Source organism: Babylonia areolata, chromosome 16 (genome assembly GCF_041734735.1).
Source record: "Babylonia areolata isolate BAREFJ2019XMU chromosome 16, ASM4173473v1, whole genome shotgun sequence".
NCBI classification, from domain to species: Eukaryota; Metazoa; Mollusca; class Gastropoda; order Neogastropoda; family Buccinidae; genus Babylonia; species Babylonia areolata.
In genome coordinates, this window is record NC_134891.1 from 15,563,992 (window position 1) to 15,585,627 (window position 21,636).

The 21,636-nt window shown below is 43.0% G+C and overlaps 1 protein-coding gene across 1 annotated transcript in view; it reads left to right on the forward strand.

Annotated features, from left to right (window-relative positions):
* LOC143291192 (dolichyl-diphosphooligosaccharide--protein glycosyltransferase subunit 2-like) overlaps positions 1–21,636 on the forward strand; it is a 48,905-nt gene that overhangs the window by 7,037 nt on the left and 20,232 nt on the right. The window contains exons 6-14 of the mRNA XM_076600921.1: positions 2,254–2,368; positions 3,136–3,225; positions 3,687–3,794; positions 6,289–6,357; positions 7,019–7,146; positions 12,282–12,399; positions 13,001–13,092; positions 13,566–13,680; positions 14,115–14,204. Of these exons, the coding sequence (XP_076457036.1) occupies positions 2,254–2,368; positions 3,136–3,225; positions 3,687–3,794; positions 6,289–6,357; positions 7,019–7,146; positions 12,282–12,399; positions 13,001–13,092; positions 13,566–13,680; positions 14,115–14,204 (925 nt within the window). The remainder of the gene's footprint in view (positions 1–2,253; positions 2,369–3,135; positions 3,226–3,686; positions 3,795–6,288; positions 6,358–7,018; positions 7,147–12,281; positions 12,400–13,000; positions 13,093–13,565; positions 13,681–14,114; positions 14,205–21,636) is intronic.

Sequence of the window (21,636 nt, forward strand, 5' to 3'; positions counted from 1 at the left end):
GTGTGTCTCCATGGTAAACTTTAACATTGCCATTTTCTCTGCAAATATTTTGTCAGTTGACACCAAATTTGGCATAAAAATAGGACAAATTCAGTTCTTTCCAGTCATCTTGTTTAAAACAATATTGCACCTCTGGGATGGGCAGAAAAAAATGAAAAAAAGAAGCCAAATTATATGCAAACTGGATTTACTGTTTTTTATTTTTATATATATATATATATATATATTTTTTTTTTTTTTTTTTTTTTTTTTAAACTTGGCACTTTGATCTGATATTCTGACACAAAAACGAGAGCAGTCATTTTTATCATTTTTTGTTCAAACAGGAACTTCTTTTGCAAAGCATGGAAGTTATATTTATTTTTCATACCTTTGGTACAGATAGTAAAAAAGGGAAATTAATATGTAATTAATGCTAGGGGGCTTAATTTGGTTTAAACTGATCTTTCTCATCTTAAACATTACACTTTGAAATTATACTCAATAATTATACTCAATACATAAAAAGCTTGTGTGTTTTACTCTCAGTGTACAGGGCTTTCACTAGGTTCATTCACCCAAGTGGTCTTTTTCGGAAAATACTAAATTCAGTAAGAGTGGACTTTATAGATCTATTGGCTGAGCCCTGAAGGTCATGGACAAAAATCAGTTGCGTACACATTTATACATGTTCAAAGCGCATGCTCATATTCTTCGCGAACGCGAACGACGCCATTTTGTTTCAAGTTGTTGACCTGCCCGTTCAATCCTATATTCAATCGGCAAGACACGATAACATGTGATGGAAAGTTGGAGAAGGAGACCGTTAAATATTTATACAGAGAAAGATTTGTGAATGCCTCATCACTTACCGGATTATGCCCCAAACTGCCATAAAAATATCCACAGAATCAGTCGGAATTCACAGTTAAAAATGATAAACCATGAGAGTTAATACCCTTGAATTGATGAAACGTAAAACTTTCCAGTCTTGACTTTTCTCAAAATGAAGTCCTTTTCACTTCATACGTTTAGAAGTACTTGTACTTGGCTGTACATGTTATTAGTTTAACAAAATACTCAATTTTCATATCAACTTTAAAACTAGAAAACTAGAATGAACATAAAAGAGAAATTGAATCGACCGTGTCAACCGGGTGTAACTAAACTTGCACATCTATCTAGATCCAGAGAAAACGGCTAAATGTTGCAGTGTGATTGTGGCGATAGCCATGTCTCCTTTACCGCGGACTTAAAAAGAATTTTTAATTGCCCTTAAAGATTTTTTGAATGCCCAAGATACACCAGAATAATATGATTTAAACAGCGTTCTCACTGCGAATACCGCAATTGTTTTATCGCCCTTTAAAAAAGCATGTTTAAATATTATATTTTTGAACGTCAGCTAAGGAGCCACGATAGTGTAATGGGTAAGACAGTTTCTTCTCACCCAACACGCGGGGTTCGAATCTGCTGTCAGGACTTTTTTTTCTTTTTTCTTTTTCTTTTAACCCAAAGCTTTATAATAACAAATACAGAACACATTTTAACGATTAGATTTTTTATTTTTATTAAGTGTATCACAAGTTGGTCTTGAAGGCCTTGCCTCTCTTGTTTCTCTGTGTATTCTTTAAAAATGTATCTTGTGCTTTAATGGAGAGGACTTGTTTGTATATCATATTGCATGTCTGGTTATTGCCGGAATCCATTCTCTTTTTCTTTGTTTTCCTTTTATCTTAAGTATTACTCCTTTATTAAAAAGTACTTAGTCCTTGAAGAAAGATGAACAAGGCGTTGTATATTTGTGTAGTAAATGATGAAATTGTTTGTTAGATCTCATCTGTTTGCAGGTATTGGTTGGTTGAACAAAACATTTCATGTGACATGATGCAGAAGAAACGATAACTGATAGGTTTCTGCTTGGAGCCTCTGTGTTGTCACTGTTCCCTGATCACTGGAAATGTGCATTGCTTCCCCATTTAGCGCATTGTACTGTATGGATTCCTTTGTTCCCTGATCACTGGAAATGTGCATTGCTTCCCCAGTTAGAGTGGTGTACTGAACGGATTCCCTTTTCCCCTGATCACTGGAAATGTGCATTGCTTCCCCAGTTAGTGCAGTTTAGTGTGTGCGTTCCTTTGTTCTCATGTCCCCAGTTAGTGTATTACAGTAATGCACATTCAGAATTGTATGGATTCTTCTGTTGTGATGTTAATTCATGTTCAGTGTTTGCTGGATGTAGTATGGTATTGTGGAGGGTTGGTTGTGTTCCAGTCATGGCTATGCATTTATGGTGGCATCGGCACTGAAAGTGGACACCTCCAAATTCTTTGACAACATCGAAGATGTTATAGCTCAGGCTGATGAGGTGGATGATAAGTATGTCCAGGTGAGGAGCTGCTTTTGATAAGGTGTGCAGTACCTCTCATATACTGTCCTGAATCTTCGCTTCAGTCTCTATCTGTGTGTGTGTGTGTCTCTCTCGCTCTCTCTCTCTCCCTTCCCCTCTCTCTACTTTCCTCCCCCTCTCTCTACTTTCCTCTCTTTCTCTCTCTGAGAAAAACTAACACTTACTTGTTCCCATCATATACTTTGCAATGTCAGGCTAACAAATTATTATCACTGTGTTTGTCCCAACTAGCTGTGTTATGTAGCTGATATGGTACTAAGACATCCCTGCTAATGCATCAGCTCAGCCATTCAGCAGCCTTTAGGGCTGAACACATCTGTCTGTCTCCAGCGTGATGTCTAATTTTTCCTTATGGAACTTTCATAGTAGGCCACAAAATTGAATACATTTTTTTCTTCTGTTTTTTCTTTTTCTTTGTGTGTGTGTGTGTGTGTTTTCACTTGGAAAGTAGTGTAGTATATAGGATGTGACATGTCTTAAAGGATACATGGTGCAGCATGTTTTTGTTTTGAAAGAGGCACAGTGTATGTGAGGTCTTGTTTTCAGTACAAAAATGGAACAGTGTGTGATCACAATGTGTTTGTTTTGAATTTGAAAGAGGTGCAGTATGTATGATGTGACATGTCTCAAAGGATATATGAAGCAGCATGTTTTTGTTTTGAAAGTGGTACAGTGTCTATGACGTGCTTTTGTTTTCAGTATGAAAATGGAGCAGTGCATGATCACAGTGTGTGTGTATGTTCCAGTTTGAGGGAGGTCTGTTTGTGACTGGCCTGGTGGTGGACGGAGCCTACAAACTGGCAGAGAAGGAGAAGAAGGCCCCCACCATTGCTGAGGTAGGCAGTCGGTGTGCTTTCACTCTGTGTGTGTGTGTGTGTGTTTGCTCGCGCGTGTGTGTGTACGCAAGTGTTTGTATGCACAAGTGTGTGTTTGTAGGTCCATGGTGTCTGAAACACAAAGTGCAGAATTGCATGTTAGAAAGTGCTTTGTGTTTTTACATGTGTACATGTTTTTGTGCATTTATTTATTTGTTTGATGGTGCCACTGTAATTGTTTCAGCAACATGAGGGGAGGGGTGGGGGGTGGGGTTGTGAGAGAATGAGAGAGAGATTGTACGTTTGTAAAATTGTTAAATTTTTGTCTGCAGATCACAAATTTTTAAGAACCATGTTTGGCAAAAACAGTTTAAAAAAAAACAGTATGCATTAAATCTTTTACAACTTTCAAGACAAAAAGAAAAAGCTACTGTTTTTTTCCTCTTTTATCAATACAGTGTTTTGTTTGTGTGTTGCTTCAGGACAAAGTGGCCAAGCTGGCCAACTATTTCCTGAGTCGCAAGCATGTTCACCAGCTGAAGGCAGCCAGTCAGTTTGTGTCCGTCATCAAGACTCTCACAGATAACAAGGTGCGTTGACCGGGTGTTGGGCTGACCCTTTTGAGTTACCGTAAAGTTCGGTCTAGAAGCCACGATTTTTTACCCCAGCTTCAACCTCTTCGGCTTATACAATGATGCGGCTTATTTGCGGATTTCAACGATCCCGGGAGTGTCATGTTCTCGTCTATTCTTAGCTGCCCTTCAGCTCGCCAAAATCATGATTTCTGTCCATGAATTTTTGGATGAGCTTCAGGATAGTGTGCTAACTGTTCACGTTCTATAAACAAATCCGCACACATTAAAGCCTTCAGATCAGCATTCAGTTCTACTCTGCTCAAGTGTACACCCTCATCAAGCCGAAAACGCGACGTTGTGCCTATGATGCAGCCTTCAAATTGGAGGCGATCGAACTAGCAGACGACAGTGCAAGCGACGAACCAGCAGCGACCTCCACCTTAATGTTCATGAAGTGAAAGCAAGGCTGAAGTCAGTGACAAGATGGTGGAGGAAGCTGTGCTGGTTCTCTTCAAATCGGACACTGAAGATGAAGATTTTAGTGGATTCAGTGAGCAGGATGATGATGAATAAATGTGATTATCCCTAAATTATGGATCTTATTTTCATTGTGTTTATTTATTATTTTTTTGTGGCACTAGCAATATTTTCGCTTGGTTTTCTTTGTGTTGTTCCCGCTTGTGTTTATTTCATAGCCTACAGTATCGACAGCTTTTCTGTAGTATCAGTATGTGTTCCGGTACCGGAAATAAGTGCGGCTTATAAGCCGGTGCGGCTTATATATGTATAAAGTTCAATTTTTTCCAAAATTTAGTGGGTGCGGCTTATATACCAGTGTGCTCAATAGACCGAACTTTACGGTAATTTGGTTTGTAAGTGTTTTACTCTATCATTTGAGTGCTGGGCCATAAGGTTAGTGACAAGTTAATAGACTTGATAAACAGTCACAGGGGTTAGCTGGGCTGACGTGATAAACATGAAATATTCTTTAAAAGATGAATACTGAATCTGTTCTTAGAGTAAGACTTTCTTGCTGGAGTAAAATTGTTGCTGAGAGATGATGAACTTTAAAAAATTACTGATTAATCCAAGACAAAAATGGCAGTATTAGCAGGCTATGAGAGATTCCATGTGACATGATGCTGAAGAAACGATAACTGAAGGCACAAAAAAGTGCTCGCTGTGTTGTCACATGTTAACCTGATCACTGGAAACTTCTGATATGTATACAATCATGACGTAAGAGTTGAGTAAAAAATATCTTAGTAATATATGCTGTAATTATGTATTCCAGTTAGAAATGTTGAGAGAAATCAGATTATGTTGAACAATATGAAAGATACTGTGGCTTGGAATGATGATGAACAAAGGGCATGATGAACAAAGGGCAGGCAACTTATTTGTATATTGTATACATTTTCTGAGAAGTGGTATTTTCCTAATTCTCTCAGTGAAAGTGTGATTTTGATTCCATTCATATAAAAAAAAGTACATAATTAAAGTCTTCATTTATATTTAACTGTTGGCCTCCATGCATTGAGAAAATTAACCATCTGCTTAGCCATTCTTTATGTTGATGTGAAAATGTTTTACATGTATTTGGAAATATTGTGTATAAGAATTAGTAACAGAATAATACTATGTGTAATGGATTCCATGTGACATGATGTTGAAGAAACGATAACTGAAGGCAGAAAGAAGTGCTCTCTGTGTTGTCACATGTCAACCTGATCACTGGAAACCACTGTACATGTGTGTGTGTAAAGTCATGCCGTGGGAGTGATGTTTCATTGATATGTACTGTGATTGTGCATACCTGTTAGCAACATTTAGAGAAAGCTAGAAAATTGGTTTGAACATTATGGAAAGCATTGTTGCTTGGATGATGATGAACAAAGAACAGGGAACTTGTTTGTTCATTGTGCAAATTTTCTAGGTGGAAGTGCTTTTTGGGTTTGTTTTTTTCTCTTGGTAAAAACGTTCATTTATTTCCATTCATGAAGAGGGAGCTTATTTCATTTTCTAAGTCTGCATTTGAATTTTGCTGTTTTCCTATATGCATTGAGATTAATAACTTCATGGTCATTTTTTCTTATTGGTATGAAAGTATTATTGATGATGTATTATGAAAATCATATAGAAGTAATGTGAATCTTAATTGAAGCAGGTAGGGTAATACCATGTGCCAAGGATTCCATGTGACATGATGCTGAAGAAACGATAACTGAAAGCACAGATAAGTGCTCTCTGTGTTGTCATATGGTAACCTGATCGCTGGAAACCTAACGTTCACTTTGCATTGGTACAGCCGTTAAAAAAATGTATCATGCTGTATTCTGTTGAGATCAAGCATACTTACATCCATAACTGTTTATTAATGACAGTGGTAGAACTTCAGTAAAGATGTATATTGTTTTGCTGGATATACTGGTGTTGGTTGTGAATTGGATCTAGGGCGTTGTCAAAGTTGAAACAATTTTCAGACTGGTGATGTTTGGTCTGTTGACAGTTCCACATCCCCATTGCTGTGTCACTGGGAAGCTCCGTTGCTGTGTCACAGTCAGAGCCTGTGGTTAAGGTAATTTGTGGTGGTGAATCTTGTTGTGCATGTCACTGCTTCATTGTGCACTAACACACACAGACACACACACACACACACATACACATGTAAGCATGCACGCTTGCACACACACAAACACCATTTTTTAAACATAAACACCACAACACTTTAAAGAGAGAGAGAACCATTGCGAAGTACATTTTAGATGGTTTGGAGTATTGAAAGAGTGCTGAAACAAGGGGAGTGAAGCAGTTGATTCTCAGAAACCCGGGTTGTTGTTTTTTGGTATGAAACACTCGCTGAGGTTGGAACTTCATACCTCTCAGTCCCCCCCTCCACAGCATCCCTCTCCACCATCAACTAAAACTGTTTTTCAAAAAATTAATATAAAAAACAACTGTAGTTCCATTCACAGCATGTAACAAGATTGATACTTGCAGACAGAATGCTGCGAGTGTAACAAAACATTAAACAGCAAGAGCTGACTACACAAAAATCCACTGTGATAGATAAATGTGTACAGGTGTATAAGGGGCACTAAACTGAGGAAGCAAGCTGTCCTTGAGGATAGCATAACTCCAGAGCACAGAACATTTCACTGACATACATGAGTTTGATAGCTGAGCATTGGCTGATGACAGACTTGAACATTGCTGATGGTGGGGTTGTGCTGTGACAGGTCCGTGTGACCAACCTGTTGGGTGGAGACCTGGGCCAGCTGACAGTCACTGCTGACAGTGCTCGCCACCTGGGGGATGAGGCCATCGTCCTCAGCAAGAAACAGTTCACCCCCTCCTCTGCTGATAAGTAAGTATCTAGATCAGTCCTCACTTTTGCATAGAGTAGTGTGACATGGTACCCCCACCCCCACCCCTTTTCACTGTAAGATTTGTCTCCCAAATGTTGACAGAGGTAGTTAACACTTTGGCTGCTGATGTTGCCTTTTGGCACCCGCTAGGGAGGCCGCCAATGTCGCTAAAAGGCAACCCAATCAGGGTAGGTCATTCACAAACCTACCATTCTTATTTTGGGGAGGTTTGAAAGGCCATTTTAATTACACATACTTAACTGTGACCCACTAGTGCAGACCCCAGCAGGGGTCTGATTCCTGTCTTGTGCAAACTACTACCCGCCTATGTGGAGAAAACGAAAGTAGCTGCGGCCGATATCCTCCCGAAGTAGGTTACCTCCCCTGTGCATCCCTGACTAGTGCCCTCTTTTTCCGGCAGCCATTTTGACTCCTGATCCTGTGCTCTTCATACGGCTAAGTTTTTTTGTATTTCTGTCTGTCGGTCGATTCTTTGGCACTCATGTTTTTATCTGACGAAGACTTGTATCAGGTCACAAACTTACTTAGCTCGTTTGGCCAATCGAGCTAAAATTATGGCGCAGTCTCAATCGTAAAAGCCCTCTACCTCGGGTAGATACAGGTACAGGTACAGTATTTGGGGGCAGAAATTAAGCCTTGCGTCATTAATAAGCCTTGCGCACTATTATATTATAAAAATCTCTCAATACACTTATGGGGGCTCTCACTTCCCCCCATTTTCAGCTGGCAATAGGCCTTGCAGGCCTAAGGGCCTTCATATCGACATGATACGATCTGACACCTAAACCTCGGGTTTCGTCTACAACGCTAACCCTCCACTGCCTCCGCTCCGGTCGACTCTATACCCCCACCACCTCCTACGCCTCCTCCCGCGGCTTCTCAGGGTTTCTTTCATCATATTCAGGTCAGTGGTGGTGTTTCTTTTCAATCAATCGATCCGCGATCGGTCTCAATGCGCTCCGCGTTTTCTCGGCCCATGCCCACAATTTCAAGGAATGAGTGTGCTCCTTCTCAGGGAATCCAACACAGACTTGACGTCCTCCACTTTGCACACTCAGTCCGCTATATATATATCCCATACGTCCGTGAGCAAGGCCGTGGCCACAGATCGCGCGCCACTCACGCAGCATGCCCCAACCGTCTCGAGTCCACACCCGGACCGTTTCGGGTAGGGAAGCCCTCCCTCTAGGTAGGGAGGAAGGTGACCCACTAGGGGACATGCACACGCGTGCACCCTCACCCTCACTCCGATTTTCAAATTCAAGGGAGGCGACCCCCACTTCGGCACCCCTGCCAGCGAGCGCTGCAGTTACCTCCCTTCCACCAGCATTGCCCTCGCCCACACTGCAGGTGCATGCATGGTCCCTCCAACCTTGGCGGTGGCAGTTCCCTCTACCACACCACTGGACTCTGCTGTTACCCAACCAGTGGTGGCTCAGACACAAGCCCCAACTGACAATCAGTATCTCATACTATGTTACATGATGTCCGCGGCCACAGATTGCGGCTCCATTATGTGGCATGCCCTCAACCGTCACGCGTCCAGTGGCGACCGATTTGGACAGGGAAGCCCTCCCTCTACTTTGGGAGGAAGATGGTCAGCTAGGGGGACATGCAACACAAAATTGCACCTTCTCTCAGCATTGACCACGACACCAAGGAACATTATTACCTCCCTTGCGGCCCACTTCACCCATGTCGGTTATGGTGGCATTGAACCACGGACTCCCACACGCGACATTACATTCCTCCCTCTACAGTGCGGAAATCATAATAAAGGGGATATGTGCTAAAGAGGCCTCCTTCACTTCGCCGATTTTTGCGGCGCCAAAGGAGACAAGTCCGCTTTTGAAACTTGGGCAGTAGGCAACGCAGTTACTTCCCTTGCACTTGCACAGCAAGTCACTCCAGCCCCCTTTACTGACCACTAGCGATGTGCCGACCTGAGGGCTTTATGCAGCAGCTCTTATCAGCTACTGACCTCTATTTTCCTTCGTCTGTTTCTCAGGCTATGTGCCACTCAAATTTTTGGGCTCTTCATCCCCTAGCAATTGCAGACAAATATAAGAAAATTTCTTATTTTGTGCATGTGACTAGGGGAATCCCCTTCTATTGATGGATGCCATCTTTACAGTACATCTGCAAGTTTTCGAGTGAATTTATTATAGTTTCATCCGCAACTTCAATCTTTTCTCTTTCCTTCTTCTTCTTCTGCGTTCCCAGTGATCATGGTCTCAGACTTGCAGTCCTATGCTGGAAATGAAGGTGGTGGTCTTGATGAGGTCTTCTTTGGTGCCCCAGAGTTTTTCTGCCAGTGTGGCTCCATAGGGCCACTGCTGTGTCCGTGCATCTTGATACAGGGGGCAGGACTGCAGGATGTGCTCCGGGGTTTGTGGGCCTGTCTTACACGGGCAGTCAGGAGTGTGTGTCTTCAGTCGTTGACAAAATGAGAAAACTCACTAAGGATTAGAGGATTTTTGCAGCAGAGATCAATAAAGGAGTGAATAATAAGTGGAACTGAGTCTGGCAAGATGAGATCGTGAAAACAGAAGTGAAGAATAAAAAAATAACTTCACGGGTAGGCAACGTCATTCACAAAATTGACACCGCGGACAAGGCCAAGTGCGATTGGTGTCAGATTGTATGGGTGCAACTCTTCAGTCTAGGCACGGAAATCTGTTTTCACATTTGCATTAAAAACGGAGCGTCAGTTTTCTAGAAAAAGAAAGAAAGAAAAAGCCGATGGGCTGTTCTATATTGTTTACCGATGATCGGCCAAAAATGAAAACGGAATGCTCTTTCGAAAGCATCGTTTGTTGACCCATTGAGAGGCGATCCAGTGACTTGTCAGAGCAGTCTGAAAGTTTCCTAACGCACTGTGAAAAGCACGCACGCACGGACATGCACACACATGCCGTCGATCACACACGCGCACACACACACACACACACACACACACACGTGGCACAGACATGTGAGCGCGCGTGCGCACACACGCACACACACACACACACACAAACTTGCACGCACGCACAGATACATCAGTGTGTGCGATCTCCATCCCTGTCAAGCCACAAGGGCCATGGGTACATCTGCTTGACCCTCTGTTCATTCAGCAGAAGCTGCCAACATTTGCCACTGTATGCACAAGTAATATTCAGTGTTGGATTGAAACAGAAACTTTGCAGCAACTTATTGAGGTCAGTGCCTTTTCTGACACAGCTGACCTTCTGTAGTACAAACAGTTAATGGCAAGAGTCAGTGTATTTAGATTTGAGACCTATATCCGGCCAGATTACCGAAGTTACACACGCACGCGCAGACGCAGAGCTGAATTGAATGCACGCGCAGGTTTGGAAGCAAAAACACTTCAGTTTAGGAAGAATTGGACTGATTTTTTTGTCTTCTGTGGGTTGGAATACCTCAGCAGCATTGGTGGCCCGCAAGTGCAGATTTTATGGTTTGAAATTCAGAAAAACCTTCAGCTTCAGGGGCATTGCTCCCTGGACCCCCACTGGGGACCTTCTGCAGCCCCCAGGCCCCCACCTTTCAGACTCCATCACAATTTCCCAATCTCATGTCTGAGAAAAAAATAAGCAAAATCACTATCATAGATTTCAGCTGTTTCCAATGTATAGTTTTTGTGTGGCTGTCCTCCAAAAATGCCTTATCAGGGTATTTTGGACATATGAAATTGGCATTTTTGTCAAATTTGAGGCTCTGTAAGATAGAAACTTTCTGTGTAATGGATTTGTTTTTTCTTTTTACTTGTTTTACATGTTATGTTATGTACTCTTGAAAAGTAATAAGATGGAGCTGCTGTGGTAATGATTATGCTATTCAGGTATCACTGAACTTGAGGAAAATCTGAATTTACCAAGTTCATCAGGACATATCTTAAAAAGGCCGTATCTCAGAAACTAAGAAAGTTAGAGATTTCATTCTTTTTGTGTTTTGTCTATTTTTCAAAGTAGTCTTTGATTCTTTTATAAAATGTATCACAAATCTTTTTTTTTTTCTTTTTTCTTTTTTTTTTCTTTTTTCTTTTTTTCTTTTTTTATTATAAAATTTTTGACTTGTTTTGACTACTTAAAGAGAAGTGACAGAAATCATCATTTAAAAAAAACAACAAAAAAACGCAAGTTTATTTTGTGTGTTTCCCACGGATTATATTCTGGATTACACCATTACATGGGAAATATAGTTGTACTGAAGACTTCAGTTGGTGAGTTTGCTTTGTTTTCAACAGCATTGCAGTGATGTTTGTGTTGTACCTGTCTTTGTTTATGTCTGTAATGTGTTGAAGTGCAAAATTTGTATTGAAAAAAATATATATATAATTAACACAAAAATGAAAATATTTCACTTGTACCAACATCATTTATTGCTCCCAAACACAAAAATTCTGTCATTCCTCTTACTTAAAAAAAAAAAGTCATTTGGTTCAAAAACAAAAAGTTATAGTAATTTGAAATCGGTAGGTGTAATTTCTTGCTATTTCTTGAAAGTCAGCTGGCGCCAGGGAGTGTTGCACTCCAAACTCGCTGGCGGTGAAAGGGTTAAGATTAGGTTCGCTTTGTTAGTGTCATTTTAAGCTACACATTTGTTTTATAAGAAGTTATGTTCATAGTTTTATAGGCATACTGCAATCAGATGTGTTGTTGTTGGGCTGCAGAGTTGTTTGTAATTGAGAAAGGGTATTGGACACACCAAGCACTTTAAAAAAAAAAAAAAGCTGATGTCTTGGCAGCATACTTACGAGAGAGACTTGATCCCTTCATTGCCATAGTGTGAATTACATAATTTTATGTACAGTGTGACACTGGTGACACCATCAAAAGAACAGAAATACTCTAGGTTGAAAATTCACACATTTGATCTAGTGGTTTATCTCAAGACCATTTTCTCAATTTTTGGCTGATAATTCTAGATATTGATTTAGGACTTGATGCTTTACTACTGCTTTTGTCCCTGATTAAGTTGGGAAAGACAGACAGAGGTCTGTTCTCTTCTTCAGTCTCTACCCCCCCACCCCCACCCTCTTCATCAAGGAGATGTTCCTGGTCCTGGCAGCTCCATTCATGTGTGTGTGTGTGTGTGTGGCTGGTTTCAGGTCTCAGTATGAGCTGAACTTCATGGAGGCCAAGCCAGCACGAGGATTCTACCGCCTGACAGTCAGTGTGGCCCCCAAGAAGGCAGATAGTCGTCTGATCGGAATCACTGGGGCTGAGGTAAGGGGATTGACTCTGTCACTGTAGTCTTCTGTGCTCTTCACTGGTCAATGGAACAGAGCTCTGTGTTTACTTGGGCCTTTCCTTCCTCTTGGTAGAGGCTGTGAACAAGAGACGTCTATCTTCTATCCTGTGGCTTGACCAATATCTTTGTTTACATCCGGCCCTATAGGCAAAGAAATTTGAAGATGAAAAAAAAGGGGGGTTAAAAAAAAAAAGACAACCAAAATGTCCACAACAGCAACATTATCAACATTCCAAACATACACAAAACATAAACACAAATTTTGTGTACACTATATAAGAAAAGAAGCCATGAATAAACAATGATAGGAATGAGAGATATGGTGGAGAGGAGAAACAAGATCAGGGAAAGAGTAAAGGTGGGGGAGAAAGAGACTCGCAGAGAGAAAAAAGCAGAAAAATTGCTGTTGTAAGTGCACATTTCCTGTCTCTTGCTAATCTTATTAGTAGTTTAGCAGGTTATTTATCAGGCTTACTTGGGTGGTGGTGATGTTAGTGATGACTTGTGAAGGTTTGTGTAAGAGTGCCAGATTTACTGGGGTGGTGATGATGGTTATGATGGTGGTGATGTGCGCAGGTGGAGGTGAAGGTGACTACCAAGGTGTCAGTGGAGAATGTGGAGATAGGTGTGGCTGACAAGGACCAGACTGTGGCAGCACGCACCACCAAGTCGGTACCGCTGCCTCATTTTGCTCTCTCTCTCTCTTTTGTACTATTCATCGCTTCTTTTTAGTGCTCGCTTGTCTGTTGTCTGTCATATTCTTTGTATGTTCTAGAAATGTTCATTGACTGACTTGGTGATTGCAGCGGGAGAGGGATTTGGGGGGTTAGGGGGTTTATGAATGAGTTTGTGCATGCATATGTGAATTCGTGCGCGCACACATCACATGGATGCAGGCATGCTCATGCCACAGCACACCACATGCTGTACACACATTTCACACACCAGTACACACACACACACACACACACACACACACACACACACACACCCCTACCTCAGTTTCATGCACCCATCCATCTGATACTCAGATGCATACACTCTTTTTTGTGTGCACTCTCTCTCACCCATTATACAGTCACCCCTGTGTTAATGTATTCTGCCAGACAATGTTTTTAAAGCAGTGTTGTCCTTGTTGCAGACTGGTGCACCCTAACAAGGCCCAGAACACCCTGGAGGCAGACTACCACCAGAAGATCCTGATGCGGTTCCAGCTGAAGGACCGTCTGACAGGACAGCTCATGGCCGCTCATCAGGTATGTATGTATGACAGTCAGTTGTGTCTATGACCGTCAGAACAGCAGAAGAGGCAACTGCTGTCCCAACTATCTGGGATTATAGTAGTGTCTTGCCCAAGTTATATACCCACTCTCTTGTCCAAGACAGCTTGAGGACAGTCAGTGTTGGGATAGCCCCCAAAGACCAGCTAGCCTCAAAGCTGCAGCACCAAGAGCCAGTGCGATCTTACCTCCCAAGTTTGAGAGTCATAGTCCTTTACAAGAGAGAAAGCTGTAAATGACTTCCCATTGCAGTGGAGAAACCATTGATCATACAGCTCTCACTTTGCTGTAGTCTACTGCCAGAAGTACAAAACACATTTGAAATTGTTTCCCTTTGTCTCCTTTTATTTTGTTGGCATTGTTGGTGGCTGTGTATGTTTTGTATGTAATTTCTGACCTTGTGGTTGCAGACGTTTGTGCGACTGACCAACCTGAAGTCCAAGCAGGAAATCATCTTTGTCAGTGAAGCTGATGGCACCCTCACCAACAAGTTTGACTTGGTGAGTTGGGCTCCTCACATTGATTCACACTGTCGCTTTTGCTGCCATGGGTTTTCACATGTTTTACAATGTACATCGCTTGAGTGTATGTAGTGCATATGTGTGCAAATTCCTGTGAGCATGAGTGCATTATGAAATCTTTCAATCTGTGACAGTTCAGAATGAATATACATTGACAGGGGGGGGGGGGGGGTTTGGACAGATGAATGTTGCACGCGAACATTGTCCGACCGATTGACAAGACAGACCTACAGCGTTTGCTAAAATGCCTCATGGTTGGGTAAGCGAACCAATGAAGAATAAGTTTTCCGTTGCTTCTCTTTCATCATTCAGCTTATCCATATTCGGTCAGAATTATAAAACTTTCGCTCGCGGGCTTCACGACTTGCAAAGGTACCTGATTTCATCGATTTTCTTCAGTCATTGATAAAATGAGAAAACTCACAAAGGATAAGAAGATTTTTGCAGCAGAGATCAATGAAGGAGTGAAAAATAAGTGGAACTGGGCCTGGCAAGATGAGATCGTGAAAACAGAAGTGAAGAACAAAAAAATAACTTCATGGGTAGGCGACACCTTTCACAAGATTGACGCCACGGGCAAGGTCAAGTGTGATTGGTGTCAGATTGTATGGGCGCAACTCTTCAGTCAAGGCACGGAAATCTGTTTTCAGAATTACATTAAAAACGGAGCATCCATTTTCTGGAAGAAAAGAAAAAGAAAAGCTGATGGGCCGTCAGTTCTATATCGTTTACCGACTGGATGATCAGTCTGTCAAAAATGAAAACAGAATGCTTTTTCGAAAGCGTCGTTTGTTGACACCTTGAGAGGCGATCCAGTGACTTGCCAGAGCACCAAAATCGAAGTCAGAAAGTTTCCTAACAGTCGATTTAAGTTGTCAAAATGCTGATGACGATCCCTACATGGCACGCATTGATATCACTGTGAAAAGCACGGTGCACTCACGTGCGCACATACACACACATGTGATCCATCACACATGCACAGACATGCAAGCACGCACGCGCGCGCGCGCACACACACACACACACACACACACACGCACACACACGAACTTGCGCACACACACAAATACACATAAACACCGGTGCGTGCAATCTCCATCCCTGTCAAGCCACAAGGGCTGTGGGTACATCTGCTTGACCCTCTGTTCATTCAGCAAAAGCTGCAAACCTTTGCCACTTTATGCACAAGTAACATTGTTGTGATTGAAACAGAAACTTTGCAGCAATTGACGTCAGTGCTTTTTCTGACACAGTCGAGGCTATGGTACAGACAGTTCATCAGTGGCAAGTCATTTTATTTAGATTTGAGACCTACAGCCAGATTACCAAAGTTACACACGCACGCACAGACACAGCTGAATTGAATGCGCACGCACATGCACGCACGCGCACACACACACACACACACACACACACTCTCTCTCTCTCTCTCTCTCTCTCTCTCTCTCTCTCTCTCTCTCTCTCTCTCTCTCTCTGAAAAAAAATCACATGAATGCACTCATATACACATACTCTGTTTTTTTATTTTATCTCTCTCTCCTTCACACTTTTGCACATGTGCACACATGTAAGCGCTCACACAGAGCTTAATAATATGCACATGTGCGCACACTCACACACACTCTCGCACACACACACAAACGTGCACACACACACACAGAATTGTATTCAAAGCAATGCACATATATGCACTCATACAAACTTGCACTTTTTCCTCCCACCTTCCCCCTGACCTGTCGGTCTCTTTGTCTGCCCCTCTCTCCCTCTTTCTGTCTCTCCCTCTCTCTCTTTCTTGAATGAACACACACAGTTGTATTGAACACACACACACACGCACGCACGCACGCGCACACACACACACACACACACACAGATCTATGCAAAAATACAACTTGCATTCTTTCCTCCCACCTTCTCCCCTCTCTCTCTCTCTCTCTCGTTTACACACAATTGAATTGAAACCACACATAACACACATGCGTGTGCGCACTCATGCTCACTTTCTGTCTCTCTCTCTCTCTCTCTCTCTCTCTCTCTCTCTCCCCTTCACAGTTTAGTTGAACACACACACAAACACAGTCCATTCTGGGGAACTCGCAGCGATCCACTATTTTCAGCGGAAGAGCAGTTGATTTCAGAGGGGGGGAAAGTCACTCTCCAACCTTGCCCCCCTCCTGCAGACTTCACTTTCATGATTTGCTGAGGTACCCCTACCCTCTCTCTTGAGTCTGCGACCAGTGGTGAGAGAAGTGGGGGGGTGAGGGGGGGGTAAAACCACTGTCAATGACTGTGGCAACTTTGGCATTGAGCCAAGACACTGACCACTATTCTAGCTGAGAATCCTGGATTGCTGTAAGTGATATAACCAGTAACAGACCCACTCCTTCGTCCCTCCAGTCATTCCACTTCCCCCGTTCTTTCCTCATACAACACCATGTCTGTCAGTGGAACAGAGACTACGGCTGAAGAGACCAGATGGTCAGTTATTGGTACAGTGCAAACTTGTGTGCTAAGAACATTTTCCTTGAAAACACCACACACACACACACACACACACACACACACACAAGAGAGGCCCCCCAAACCTCTTAAAAATCACAAATTTTGTTTTCAGCCATGGGCTTTGCCACCCTGGACCCGGGCCAATTTTCAGAGGAAACTCTCCTGGACAATTTCCCCAGCCTCTTTTTCACACACACACAAACACACACACACACACACTCACTCACTCACTCACTCACTCACTCACTCACACAAAGAGTTAAACACACACAGGGTTGCATTTAAAGTAGTTCACATACATGCACACACACAAACTTTAACTCTTTCCTCCCATGTCCCACCCAACCCCCATTCTCAATCTCTTAGTCTATCTGTCTGTCTCTCATTCTCGCATACAGAGAGTTGCATTGAAAACACACACACACACACACACACACACACACACACACACACACACACACACACACGAGACAAGATTTTGAAAATCATGTCCCCAAGGCTGACTTTTACCGGTTTGAAAGCAAAAACACTTCAGTTTAGGAAGAATTGGACTGATTTTTTGTCTGCCGTGGGTTGGAATTCCTCAGCAGCATTGGTGGCCCGCAAGTGCAGACTTTATGGTTTGAAACTGAGAAAAACCTTTAGCTTCAGGGGGCTTCGCCCCCAGACCTCCACCAGGGGCATTGCCCCATGGACCCCCACTGGGGGCCTTCTGCGGTCCCCAGACCCCCACCTTTCAGACTCAATCACAATGTCCCAATCTCATGCCTGCATATACATTAACTTGCACGACTGTTTAGGCAGTTGGTAAGAACAATTGACAAAGGGGTAAGCGTCATGTACATTAACTTGCACAACTATTTAGGCAGTTCGTAAGAACATGGGATGAAGGTACGGATTCCTGATTAAATAAAATTTTAAAATTATGTGATGACAGCCTGTTACAATAATAATAATAATAGTTTTTCTATGGCGCGATACCCAGCACCAGTGCTGCTCAAAGCGCCTTACACCATCCAGTTGACTATAAACATACCTTAAAAAACACTTCAACCGCTATCTGACAATGGAAAACATACAGTGTGTTGATATGAATGAAAAAGCACACTTAAGAGACGAATCAGATTATAAAAGCTATGAATAAGGCTTAGATTAAAACAAAATGCATTTCATAGAACATGCATACGCACACGCACCCACACACACACACACATACACACACACATACACACACACACACGCCCATGCCCATTAAAAATAACGAGATAGAAAAAATGCCTTTAATTACACATACTTAACTCTGACCCACTAGTGCAGACTCCAGCAGGGGTCTGACATTTCTGTCATGTGCAAACTACTACCCGCCTGTGCGGAGAAAACGAAAGTAGCTACGGCCAATAACCTCTCTAAGTAGGTTACCTCCCCTGTGTGTCCCTGACTAGCGCCCTCTTTTTCCAGCAGCCATCTTGACTTCTGTTCCTGTGCTCTTCATATGGCTGTTTTTTCATATTTTCTGTCTGTCGATTCTCTGGCATTCTTGTTTTTTGTCAAATTATGTCTTCAACCAGGTCACATACTTATATAGCTCGATTGGGCTAAAATTAAGGCCCGATCACAATCGATTCACTGACACTCTGGGCCCTCTACTCCTGGCCCTCTCAACAACGCCAACCTGCTGCCTCCTCCACTTCCTTCGCTCCCTCCTGTCAACTCCAGACCTCCACCACCTCCTACACCTTCTCCGGTGACTTCTAGAGGTTTGTTGCCCCACACTCAGGTCAGTGCTGTCTTTAGTGCCATTTTTATCGACACGATCCACGTTTTCTCGGCCCTGTCAGTCGGCAGTGCATGAGTCAACCTCCTCTATCTCTTTACCCATACCCACAGTTGCACCAGTGGAATGTGCCACAATCCCTTTGGGGAAACAACACCATATGCTGGCTTTGGATCCACACACTAGACTGGGCCCTGTGTGCAATGCGTCCGTGGTGGCAGCTGTGACATCGGATCACGCAACCCCCCACGCAGCATGCCTTGACGGTCTTGGATCCAGTGGCGACCGAGGCGCGTAGGGATGCCCTCCCCATACGTAGGGATGCCCTCCCCATACGTAGGGAGGAAGGTGGACCACTAGGGGACATGCTCGCCCATACGCGTGTACCCTCCCCCTTGTCCGGAGTGCCCGATCCAAGGGAGGCAACCCCTGCTTCGGCATCTTCGCCGGTGACCACAGTTATTTCCCTTGCACCGGCACTGCTCCTCGCCTACAGTGCGGGTGCGTGCACAGTCCCACCAAGCCATGCGGTGATGACTCCATCTGCCACACTGCCGGTTGCTGCTGTTTCCCATCCACTAATGGCGTCTCAGCAAGCTGCTCAACCAAACAACCAGCAACTCATTGCTAACTTGCTGCAGCAATTATGCACCACTCTGCTTCCCAGTGCCACACCTTCAGGCATGAGATTTTTCCGACTATAGTCGGATTTCCGACCGAAAATTGGCTCCAAAGGCCATTTTTGAGATTCGCGTAAATCCGTTGAGAAAATCGGAGGGGGGGGGGCGGGGGGGGTTCCGACCCACAAAGGTTGCACGAACATTGTCCGACCGATCGACAAGATAGACCCACAGCGTTTGCTAAAACACCCCATGTTTGGATAAGCGAACCAATTGAGAATAAGTGTTCCGTTGCTCCTCTGTTAGCATTCAGCTTATCCGTAATCGGTCGGAATTAAGAAACTCGCTCGCGGGCTTCACGACTTGCAAAGATGCCTGATTTTGTCGATCGTCTTCAGTTATTGACAAAATGAGGAAACTCTCAAAGGATTAGAGGATTTTTGCAGTAGAGATCAATAAAGGAGTGAATAATAAGTGGAACTGGATCTGGCAAGATGAGATCATGAAAACAGAAGTGAAGAATAAAAAAAAAAATATTAAAAAAAAACTTTACAGGTAGGCGACGTCATTCACAAAATGGACACTGCTGGCAAGGCCAACTGCGATTGGTGTCAGATTGTATGAGTGCAACTCTTCAGTCTAGGCACGGAAATCTGTTTTCACATTTGCATTAAAAACGGAGCGTCCGTTTTCTAGAAGAAAAAAGAAAGAAAAAGCTGATGGGCCATTCTATATCGTTTACCGATTATCTGTCAAAAATGAAAACAGAACGCTCTTTCGAAAGCATCATTTGTTGACCCGTTGAGAGGCGGTCCAGTGACTTGTCAGAGTACCAAAATCGAAGTCCGAAAGTTTCCTAATGCACTGTGAAAAGCACGCACGCACGCACATGCACACACCTGCCGTCGATCACACGTGGCACAGACATTTGAGCGCGCACACACACAAATTTGCGCGCACGCACAGATACATCAGTGCGCGCGATCTCCATCCCTGTCAAGCCACAAGGGCCATGGGTACATCTGCTTGACCCTCTGTTCATTCAGCAGAAGCTGCCAACGTTTGCCACTGTATGCACAAGTAACATTCAGTGTTGCAATTGAAACAGAAACTTTGTAACAACTTATTGACATCAGTGCCTTTTCTGACACAGCCGACCTTCTGTAGTACAGACAGTTCATGGCAAGAGTCAGTGTATTTAGATTTGAGACCTATATCCGGCTAGATTACCGAAATCACACACGCACGCACAGACACAGCAGAATTGAATGCGAGTGCGCGCGCGCATACACACACACTTTGAAAAAACAACAAAAAACATGACTGCATTCACATATACACATACTCTGTTTCTTATTTTATCTCTCTCTCCTTCACACTTGCACATGTGCACACATAATATTATGAGCACTCACACAGTCACACAGAGCTTAATAATACGCACATATGCGTGCACACTCACACACACACTCTTTCAAGCACACACACTCGGAGATTGAATACACACACACATCCACACACACACACACACACACACACACACACACACACACACACACACACACAGAGAGAATTGTATTTAAAGCAATGCACACATACAAACTTGCACTTTTTCCTCCCACCTTCTCTCTCTGTCTCTTTGTCCCACTCTCCCTCTTTCTGTTTCTCTCTCTCTTTCTTGCATATACACGCAGAGTTGTATTGAACACACACACACACACACACACACACACACACACACACACACAGAGGGATCTATTGAATTTGAAAGCAGTGCATACACATACACAAATACAACTCTCTTTCTGTCTGCCTCCCTCTCTGTCTCTCTCTTGTTTATACACACAGTTGAATTGAAACCACACATACACACGCGTGTGCACACTCATGCTCGCTTGCTGTCTGTCTCTCTCTCTCTTTCCTTCTCCCCTGAACACACACACACACACACACACACACACACACACACACACACACACACACACTCACACACCCACGCACGCACGCACGCACGCACGCCATTCGTACATATGTGTCAGATATTTTAAATTCTTCAGACATTGATTTCCATGATATGGCACCTCGTGTTCTGGTGCCACCTGTCCCTCCCTGGGAGTTAACAAAAGCAAACGTCAACATAAGTGCTTCTGGCACAACAAAAGGAGAATCTCCACATACAATAGCAGCATCTGTCAGAATTGAATTAGAAGAAAATTTTGATTATCATTTAAAAGTTTACACTGATGGCTCGGTCCTGGATGATAGCAGTGCAGGATCTGCTTTTGTCATTCCTGACCTAAAAACAGAAAAATCATATTATTTAGGTAAGGGACATTCAATTTTTACAGCTGAATTGGTGGCCATCCTTATGGCTTTAAATCATCTTGTTGATATACCAATCACAGTAATATCCTATTTTGTGTTGATTCTCAATCTGTTTTAAAAAGTTTGCTCCTTTTTGACAATAATCAAAGAGAAGATTTATTGTTTGAAATTAGGTATTTATTGCACC